The sequence below is a fragment of the Neocloeon triangulifer genome, unplaced genomic scaffold, assembly GCF_031216515.1.
Source record: "Neocloeon triangulifer isolate White Clay Creek 2 clone unplaced genomic scaffold, ASM3121651v1 ptg000014l, whole genome shotgun sequence".
In the NCBI taxonomy this organism is placed as follows: Eukaryota; Metazoa; Arthropoda; class Insecta; order Ephemeroptera; family Baetidae; genus Neocloeon; species Neocloeon triangulifer.
In genome coordinates this window covers 23,801,078-23,810,582 of record NW_026775556.1, presented here as the reverse complement: position 1 = coordinate 23,810,582, position 9,505 = coordinate 23,801,078, and the positions used below count along the sequence as shown (strand labels likewise).

Genomic DNA, 9,505 nt, shown 5'->3' with positions numbered 1-9,505 from the left:
ATAGTGATAAACCTTTTGAAATAAGTAATAATGAAATAAATGAAAAAAAAAATTAAATCGTATCTTATCGATTTTTAAACATTAATAAATTAATTATAAAAAATATTTAATTGATTTATTTATTAATATACAAATCTTAAGTTTCAAAATTTGTTTTTATGTTTATGGTTGGACCTTTGATAATTAATTTTGTTCAATTGGTTTTGTTAACAATAATTTATTAGTGGATTTGTTTGTGAAATTATTTCCCCGACAATATTTGGGTAAAATTTGAATTTCATTGTCACTTGTTAATTTAGAACTACACTCGATTGCTAATGATTAAAAATTGGAAGCTTTTTGAGAAATTCTTTTAAATGACTACTAAAAAACTTCCTCTTGAATTGTTCTTTGATATAAATGATGTGTCTGCTTCAAGGTCTTCCTTACTCCTATTTTTAATTAGGATTTGTAGAATTAACAATTTTAAATGAGTTGGGTATTTTTCATATTTTCAAAGAGAAGCATTAGTTGAAGTTTAAACGATAGACGATTTTATTCTTTTAAGACAATGAAGTAATCTTTATATGAATGTAAGTATAATTACTAACGCCACAAAGCACGATTAATGGATAATTGAATAGCAAATTCGTTTTCATGATTTGTTCTCTTTCAGCAGCGCTTGCGATCAGTTTTGTTGCGACCAATTAACTGCCAGCACTGTGTGTGATCATAATTGAATAACCAATTGATTCAATTGTAAAACGGAGAGAAACTTGAGGAAAAATCCAAGACTATAATTATATTAATGCGATACAAAGTACATTCTACAACGTTATAGTAAGTATCAATCAGGAGCGCCAATTCGGGGGGCAAATCATTGTCAATTTACGTGAATAATAATGGTGGTGGCAAGGGCAACAGAGCGCCGTGGAGGTCCTGTGAAGCCGCACGAAAGGTAGCCTCGAGCAGTTGTCTGAAAAGCTGATTGTGCACGGGACTGCCTATGCAGTTGAGAGGTTGTCACGGCTCTCCGTGGACCCTTTTCCTATTTCTTGCTTACTTTAATTTCTCATTTATTACATGACCTTGTCATAATTAGTATGATTACATTTTTGCTTCTTTAGTAACAGCTACACACGACAGCTTACAAAATAATAAAAGGCAGGGTTCGGAATAATTTCCATCAAAGTAATTGTTATTGGCAATGAAGGAATTCAGCCAGAATTCCTTCCTTGGACATTTCTTATTCGCTTCCGTTAAGTCACAGGGTTTATAAAACCATGGATTTTCTAAAAGGCCAAGAGAATTCGTATGTTCAATAATTTTATGTCAGCAAATAACTGGTTCTGATATTTCATGGGACCAGAAATCAACAGTATTCTATCTTGTTGAATTCTCTTGGCTGCATTAATTTTAAAAAGAAATAATAGATCTTGATTTAACGTCTAACATCTACGTCATTTGCAAGTCAGAACACAAGGTGACTAAAACGTTGTTCAGTGCTTTCCTAAATTAATTCCATAGTCGATTCTAATCAACAGAGCCATTGCGAATAAATATTGTGTGGTCAAATTTTCACAATTTTCCTTATCAATGGAAATGAGTTACAAACACTAAGAGCACAACAACACAACATTTTCTTCGCTTTACATGATTTCTGGCATTTCCTCAGTGAAACGTAAATACTACTTGATTTGTGCAGCCCTCGTTGCTTTACATTCCTTAAACAAAAAAGAAGTCCGAACCCCAAAGAACATCACAAGAAACAAAGCGACAAGAAGAGGTCCTTCTAGAATTAGAAAAATTTGGATTTTTCAGCTGTTAATCTGGCAAGTTGTGTCAACCTCAAAAATAACTTGATTTACAACACTTTCAGATACCCCAATCAAGTTCGAGAGACAAAAATACAATGGAACTCTTCTATTCGTGTAGTTGGATGTGTTTTATGGAATGGGCCGATTCCACGTGTCAAAAGAATCAAAAAATATATGCAGTAGAAAAAACATGATGTGTGGTGACAAGAGAAGGTACGGCTGCCTGCATGGAATAATACTTGCTCAGGCAAAATACATGACTTTCTTGGTGTCGGCATGCACAGTGATGGCGCGTGCCATGGCGCCAGGAGTGCGATCTTCACTGCAGCCGGACTGGTGCGAGCCCTCGCCACTGTCGTGCTCTTTTTCGACCAGGTGGTAACGTGCCCTGAATGCCACCAAGTGAGCGTAGTAGGCCGGCGCCGGAATAGAGACGGAGCGGGTGCAGCGGACGTAGGTGTGGCACAGCTGGTAGGTCAGGCACTGCAGCTCGTCGGCGTCGAAGTGGTTGTCGTCCCACAAAACGTGGTAGTGGCTCGGACGGCTCGTTCCTTGGATGCCCTGGTGACTGCACAGGTAGAAGTCAAACTCTGTTGGATGAGTGATGCCCACGTCCACTGTTGTACCGGCGGGGATGTTGCCAGATTTGCCCGACTGCTCTTTCTTGTCTGCACAGAATAGCCTAGAAGAAAATTGAGAATTGATTAATTTCTGTAAATTCTTAATTTCAAAAATAAAAAGTGTATGTTAACAAATTTATTTTCTTACCTGGTGTGATGCCTCTTCTGGACAACAATGAAGGTGATGCCTGGTTTGTAATCGCCTTCCAGCTTGATGCAGGCCTCGCGAATAGCAGTCAATTCATGAGTGAGCACATGCAGGAATTGACCCTCCGAGACACCATCTCGATATAGAATGATCCTATTTGGTTTGTACCCACCGGTGCTTTTGTAGAACATTATAAGCAGCTCCCTGAAACAAAGAAAATTTAATTAGCTCCAGTTTAGAAATTCAGCCAACTGCTTGAAATGAATATCCTTCAGAAAGACTAATCTTGAAAATCACTAGCCATCAATCAAGGGTAAAATTTTCATCATATAAATAAATTTCATTGAAAAAAAGTGTTTCAATAACATACCTGACCATGGAGCTGAGTTCCTGAATGATCTCCTGCCTGTGCTGCTGAACCCGAACAGTGGCCGAGTAGCGAGAAGGATGAGCGTCCATGGACCCCACAACAGCGGCAATGCTTGGCTTCTTGTTGTCACCGGCTGGTGGGTGTGTGACGTCGGCGCCAAGGAAGATGACTGGTTCGTTGAAAACCTTGGGTCGGATGCTGGGAACCAGGATGCTGTTGATACCACCAAGCTTGACGTTTATCTTGAGGCACAGGTTGGACAGCGTCTGGGGCGATGTTTTGTTCACATTCTTGGCCTGCACGCATTGCGTCGCCATGCCAAGGACGGTGTCACCAACACGCTTGACCTCAGCGTAGACTGGAGTCTTGCCGGGCAGAACGACAACCACCAGTTGCAGCCCGGGGAATGTTGTCTTCAGGTAGCGGAACATGGGCTCGACCTGGTCAGGTCCAGTGGCATACTTGCAGAAGCAAGGCTGGCCAATGATGGGCATACCAGCGTCATTGCTTATCTTCTGCAGCTGCTGGGTGAAGTTGCGCAAGGCGTCTTCGCGCACAGTACGCTGAGGAGCAAAGCAGGCAATTGCCCAAACTCTGATTTCAACACCAGAGAAGAACTGCTTGCCACGCATGTCCCAGACGCCTTGGTTAGGCAGAGCTTGTTGCTTCACACAGGTCTAAAAATGCAAAATTACAATGAATTTTAGAAACTCGGTTTAAAAATTAAAATAAATGTATTAGATTGTATAAGATTTTGAAAAAGAAAATTTGTGAATGTACATTTACCAGGCCACTGATGGAGTTGGCCCGTCCTCCGTATTGCAGTTTTGGCGGGGGCAAGACTCGTCCTCTCACTTCCATCATGTTGTTTGAGATTGCCAATCCAAATTCTTGGACGTAAGAGTCGTTGTTGAAATCAGCCCGCCTCACAAGGTTGTTGATTTCCCTTTCCCTATCTGGAGCAGATCTGGCTGTTGCTTTGATCATGGTCGACGTCTGCATGTCTGTAAGCTTCTTGATGCACCTCTGTCCAGCAACAATGTTACACACCTAATAAAATAGTAATGTTAGTCAACCAAGTAGCATAATCAATTGAAATAGTTACTTCAAGAGGCAAGTATGTGTGCTTGTGTTCCTGTCCAACTTGAAGGCATGGAAGGTGGGGATAGCGAAGTTTCATCTTGTACTTATCAAGGAAGTACTTGGCCACAGTGCATTCAACAGTCTGTCCGTTTTCGAGCTGGAGAGGGAAGCTACAAAAGATATTTTACTAAATATGCAGCTGGATTAGAAATTTTATTTAATTACGATTGCATTTGAGCTGGCCTCCTTGTGACGTTGCAGACTCTGTACTTGCGCCTCATGGCACCACAGTGAGTGATCTCAATCTTCAGACCTTTGATTTCCTTGGTGAATTTTACTCTTTGAGAGTCAGTAAGTGGCTTTCTTTGCTCGTTGACATCCCTGATATCGAGCACCTCACACATGAACTCAATCACAGGTTGGGCCTTGTAGAAAGCAGTTGCAGAAACTGCAAACAAGATCATATTAGATACTCAAACTAAACTAATTTTCTACATAAACAAGAACCATTTCAAGCAACTTTAAAACTAACTCACCATCAATGTTCAGCATCATCTTCCATTGGGAAGGACGAACAGACTGATGGAAACCAAACCAAACTTCACGACCTCCTCCCAGAGGATGATAATAGCCATCAGGAGATGAGAAAAAGCTGCGGCCGACTGGAGTGTAAGTCATTGATGGCAAGTGACGCATCACAACATCAAGGGCCTATTTTAAATTACAGTTTTAATATTCAAACTGGCCGAATTGAAATAAATATGTACCAATATTGCATCGAAGGGAATTTGCCTGGTCCTTCCTTCCAAGGCCTCTTCCAAAGCGGACAAAGAGACCTGGGCCACCCACTTGATTGTGACCCTGAAGACTCTATCCTTGCCTTCACCTGGAAGGGTGACTTCCAGGTCGGCCCTGTCGTTGCCGATGGGCAGAGGGTCTCGGGTGTACAGGTTGTTGCGGCCGTCAAAGACAGGCTTGATGGTGCCGAAGAGCTTAGAGTAGGCTTGCACCATGGTCTCTATGATCTCCCTGTTGACCTTGCGGGGACACTTGTCTGGCTGGATATTGACATCATAGTGGTGCACAAAGCCCCTCGGCATTGTTATTTGGAAGTGGTTGGCCTTCAGCAGGATGGGCCGGCCCTCACGGCCCAAGTTTGGTCTTCTTGGACACATGAATACTAAAAAAAAAATTATTAGAAAAATTCATGTCAAAATAACAAAGTTTTTTTTAAATAAGTAAAAAGATCATACCTGGCACATCTGCTGGTGCTGCCGGATTGGGCGCTGCTGGGGGCAACGCAGGGTTAATGCCTGCAGCTGGGACAACGGCAGGGGGCCCCACCGGCCCAGGACCTGGAGGCCCTGGAGGGGGAGCTGCAACAGGAAAAGAGCGAGATTAGCAGAATTGAATAAACATAGCCTGCGGTTTTATTTGGTCGGGAAACTTTATCTGTGCTGGCGAGGCAGACGAGCTTTATATTTCTTATCTTGTCATCCCGATCTATGTAAACAGGGCCACGCCATATTATTTCACTTGCCAACTTGGTCGCATTTGTCTTGTGAGAGCCAACACCCTTTTAGGACCCCGTTGTTTAGCAAATTCCCAATAAGAAGTGACCAATGATTTAAAAATAAGCGGACCAAATTAATTGCAAGCGTTTAATGAATCCAAAAATAGTAAATCTGATCTACTGAACTGCGTTGGCGTATCCAAAATGGAGATATGGGTCAAACATGTGCCTAGCTCTTGGAACAGGGAAGAGGAAATGGTTTTCACACGAAAGCTACCAATATAAATTGCTTCATTTTTCTTTTAAGAATGCTTCTTCAAATGGTTACAGAAAAAATCATTTTAAATTAAAAATGAAAGCGAGTGTTACATACAGGGGGAATCCTCAACGTGACTCATTCAAATTCGAAATGCGAGGAACAGCCAGGGTGAGCAATGACCTCTTCGCTGAGGCCCCCGTTGGCTGCCAAGTTTCCGAATGAAAATTCGCGAAACGGAGGCTGTTCGGCCTCAAAATCAATACTCACGCTGCCCTACGTTGAACATATTCTGGAATTCCGACGAAATTTTTAAGTCTTTGTGAACAAATTCGGGTCAAAAACGAATTAATTGAGCCCCCCAGACGCACTAACTAACCACTTCCAAATTTCTCGGTTAGCAACATGGCGGTGCGTCACGTGACGTCACAATGGTTCCAGGCGCCAATTGGCTGCCGTTTTCAGATGCGCGCACTTTCACGACGTCATGATCTTTACCAAGGTAACAAAACTATTTTGCAATGAGAACTTTAATTAATTTCATGAATTTCAACTACCTTCAAAATATTAAATTCAACAACAAGTTTATATTTAAGAATCTTATAATTAAAGTAGCAAAATATTTAGAAACTAAATAATAAATTTAAAATATATAGTAATATTAAGTTGGTAAACAGTGCAGAGCCCAAAAATCGACAAAATGTCTATTTTCACATCTGGCTCTCTAAAACGTTCATCGGGCGTTTTAGACGCAATTAGAAAGCAGGTTAAGCTGATCACATTGAAACCAGCCAAGCGGATCGTAGTAAAATTCGACCCCTTTCACGAAAAAGCTCCCGAGACCAGGTAAATTGAGAATTCAGACGCCGAAATGTGCACGCGTTCGCCTGATGAATTGTGCGGCACAGCCTACTTTCAGGGGACGGGAGGGAACTCGACATGTTGAACAAATTTTTTTATACATACACATACCGTATCCACAAGCGCTCCTTGCCAATCCCTGCCCCGATGACAAAATTGTCGAGCCCGTCTGAACTGGCTCGGTGGGGCTGCCCAAGGGCACGTTGATCCTTTCCGTGCTCGTCATTTCTGAAATTAAAAATTTAAAAAATGTATTAATTTACACAAAATTGTTTGGTTTGCAGGAAATTTTTGTACCACATCTCAGACCAGAGTGTGCTGGACACGAATTTGTATTGCATTCTCAAGACAGAAGTTCAAAGTGATTTATCAACACCGTCAGTTGAAATTCAATTGAGTAAGTGAATTAAATTATTTATACCTAAACGGTTAAATTTAATTTGAATTCTAATTTTAGACGAAGGCGGAAAAGTAACCGTCAAGAGCGAGAATCTGTCCTGTCTGGAAATTTTGAAAATCTACAACAAGCACGTCACACCGCTTGCTCCAGTAGAAGAGGTCGGCACGGCACTCAAAACAAAAGCGACCAAGACGTCGCACCAATTGGCGGCCAAAAAGAAGAGGTAATCAGCCGAGAACTAGACGACGCATTTTGACTGACTAGAGCGTAGAACTAAAATCAGTGGTAAGGATACAAAATAACTTGGGCCAGACAGGAAATGAGCAAGTTTTGTTATCTTTCTAGACCATGAGGCAGGAAAAGCAGTATAGCATGAAGATGATCGACACCCTGTACAACGAGTACGTCCCGTCGTTCACGGACATCTTCGACGAGGACACTTGGTACATTTTCGTGACTTGTTTCACTATCTCTACAATTATAATAGCATACTTCCTATCGAGGTTTGTTACTTTAAAGCCAGTCGATTAATTTTTTGCCATGTTAAAAAAATATTATCAAGTCTGAATGTTTCAATCTGTCAAAATCTAGTCCTGCAGCATGAATCACTAACTAAATAAAAAAAAAAAGTGTAAAGATGATAGAATTAAACCTGATGAATTTCACCAAGATTACATGGTTTTAATTAGTTCACTCCAATTTCGATAGAAACAAGCAAAATCTTGCAAACTAAATAGGCGTAGATTTAAAATATATCAGAAATAAAGTCTAATGTTTTTTAATTCATATTTATGAGTAAATTTTTCTGTTTTTTTATATCTACGAAATAATCGAAATTGAACTGGTAAAAACTGATAGGGAAAAAAACTTTATGAAGTAATGTTTAAGAGCCAGTTTGGCCAATTAGAGATTAGATTATCTTCAGACGTTAATATATTTTAACTTTAACAGATTGACGATTGCCAATTAGGACAATAATTATTCACCAATCTTAATGAGATAATATGCATGTAAATTTCTAGAACAATTCTCAGGGTTAATTTAATCATTCAGAAGTTTTTAAAATTTGCGCCGTTGCAGTTTCAAGGAGAAATTAAATAAATTAATTTTTACGGTCCAACTTTGAATTAGAAAAAAAATTAAGGATTTTGTTGTTTTCCACAGAATAGTGCGTGGGTGTATTATTACATGATGGTGCAAAGTAGAATCGCAATTTAGGTCGCGATCCCAGAATTTTGGCACTCGATCATATTGTCGAAGCCAATTTTTCGCAGGTTTAAAAAAATTATTAGTTGAAAATTATTTTTTAGACGATTAATTCATATGAGAATTATAAAATAACACCACTTCAATTATCTTTATATTTATCTTCATTATTTAATGACTATTAATAAAAATTAAAAAAATGAAGAAAATTATGTAAAGCAGGGGAGGCCATACGACAAATCGAGCCTGAAATTTCGGCTCGTCTTCAGCGGCCATTTGCTTTAATTTTGAAAGAAAAAAGTCTGCCTTTTAAATCGCTCGACATATAAATTCCTGAACTCAAATATTCACGAAAATTACGAAAACCGCTGAAACTAAATATCAGCGCATCTTTCATAGCAAAATTTCTCTTCACGCAAAAATTTTTTTTTTATAAAATAAAATGCGATCGAAAGCCGGTCGTTGTTCCGTATGGTTCGGCACTGTCGGCCGACCAAAACAACAACAAAAGCGCACGCGAATGTGGTGCCGTCGGGGTGCCGATCAAGAGCGAATGCGAGCGGGGGCTCGGCGCCGCCGTGACTCGTCTCCGTGCATGCTGCGGGGGGAATTCTAGCCATCATACATTTTTACTTGACCTAGGCCACTCGGCAACACATTCACGAGACAAAGCGCGGCGGCTGCTGCTGCTCAAGGTCGCCCCGCAACAATGGGGGATGAAGTAAAGAGACGACGGAATTCGGGGGTGGGCGAGCGAGAGCGGTTCGGCGGCCGAAAAAAATATCGCGACCGGGCGCGCACACCAGCACGGCACTTTCTATTTTCAACTGCGCACTTGACTCACCTCGGCGCGGCTACACGAATATAATATTCGGCGGCAGTGTCAAAACTCCTTCTTCTTGCGTTTGTCGTCGGCGGCCGGTGGGGTACGTTTTTTTTCCTCGTCTGCGCTCGCGTTTAGCCGGGCCTGGGGGTCGAACACGCCAAGCGGACGGGCACACGCATTTCGCGCAACAACAACGATATATTCGGGCCGAAAGTGGTGCTGGGCCAGACGCAGACTTCACTTCACTCACTCACTCTGCAATCAATAAAATCTGCTTGCTTTCCCTGCCTCTGACGAGAGTGTTCGCTCGGGAGAGAAGTCGCTTCGGCCCGTGTTCCTCGCTTCTCCCATGCAATGTACAAGCGTAATGGGCTCTCCCTTCTCTACACCCTCCCCTCTCGCGCCTCGCTGCTGCAAAACACGTTC

The 9,505-nt window shown here is 41.4% G+C and overlaps 2 protein-coding genes across 7 annotated transcripts; one reads left to right on the top strand and one right to left on the bottom strand.

Annotated features, from left to right (window-relative positions):
* Positions 1-500: 500 nt before the first annotated feature.
* Positions 501-9,376, bottom strand: LOC132199466 (protein argonaute-2). Of its 5 annotated transcripts, none has more exons than XM_059624190.1 (11): positions 9,098-9,376; positions 6,753-6,875; positions 5,271-5,393; positions 4,785-5,197; positions 4,554-4,728; positions 4,243-4,465; positions 4,040-4,187; positions 3,715-3,984; positions 2,935-3,611; positions 2,565-2,768; positions 501-2,478 (listed from the first exon to the last, which is right to left on the bottom strand). In XM_059624190.1, the coding sequence occupies exons 2-11, from the start codon at positions 6,871-6,873 to the stop codon at positions 2,040-2,042; spliced, it is 2,793 nt and encodes a 930-aa protein (XP_059480173.1). In that variant the 5' UTR covers positions 6,874-6,875; positions 9,098-9,376; the 3' UTR covers positions 501-2,039. The 5 variants fall into 5 exon arrangements, with proteins under 5 accessions (XP_059480173.1, XP_059480175.1, XP_059480176.1 ...); XM_059624192.1 differs by having other exon boundaries at positions 6,759-6,875; XM_059624191.1 differs by having other exon boundaries at positions 502-2,478; positions 3,721-3,984; positions 9,098-9,375.
* Positions 6,459-7,752, top strand: LOC132199467 (uncharacterized). Of its 2 annotated transcripts, XM_059624195.1 has the most exons (4): positions 6,459-6,632; positions 6,932-7,044; positions 7,105-7,332; positions 7,393-7,534. In XM_059624195.1, exons 1-3 carry the CDS (start codon positions 6,487-6,489, stop codon positions 7,272-7,274), a joined length of 429 nt encoding a protein of 142 aa, XP_059480178.1. In that variant the 5' UTR covers positions 6,459-6,486; the 3' UTR covers positions 7,275-7,332; positions 7,393-7,534. The 2 variants fall into 2 exon arrangements, with proteins under 2 accessions (XP_059480178.1, XP_059480179.1); XM_059624196.1 differs by lacking the exons at positions 6,459-6,632; positions 6,932-7,044 and having other exon boundaries at positions 7,190-7,332; positions 7,393-7,752.
* Positions 9,377-9,505: the final 129 nt, after the last annotated feature.

Bases quoted from the DNA above. Each gene is read 5' to 3' on its own strand.
- LOC132199467 (XM_059624195.1), top strand. From the start codon at position 6,487: ATGTCTATTTTCACATCTGGCTCTCTAAAACGTTCATCGGGCGTTTTA. The intron at 6,633-6,931 runs GTAAATTGAGAA...TTTGGTTTGCAG, and splicing joins GAAAAAGCTCCCGAGACCAG to GAAATTTTTGTACCACATCT. The intron at 7,045-7,104 runs GTAAGTGAATTA...TTCTAATTTTAG, and splicing joins GTCAGTTGAAATTCAATTGA to ACGAAGGCGGAAAAGTAACC.
- LOC132199466 (XM_059624190.1), bottom strand. From the start codon at position 6,873: ATGACGAGCACGGAAAGGATCAACGTGCCCTTGGGCAGCCCCACCGAG. The intron at 5,394-6,752 runs GTATGTATAAAA...TTCCTGTTGCAG, and splicing joins CGCTTGTGGATACGGTATGT to CTCCCCCTCCAGGGCCTCCA. The intron at 4,188-4,242 runs GTAATTAAATAA...TATCTTTTGTAG, and splicing joins AGGCCAGCTCAAATGCAATC to CTTCCCTCTCCAGCTCGAAA.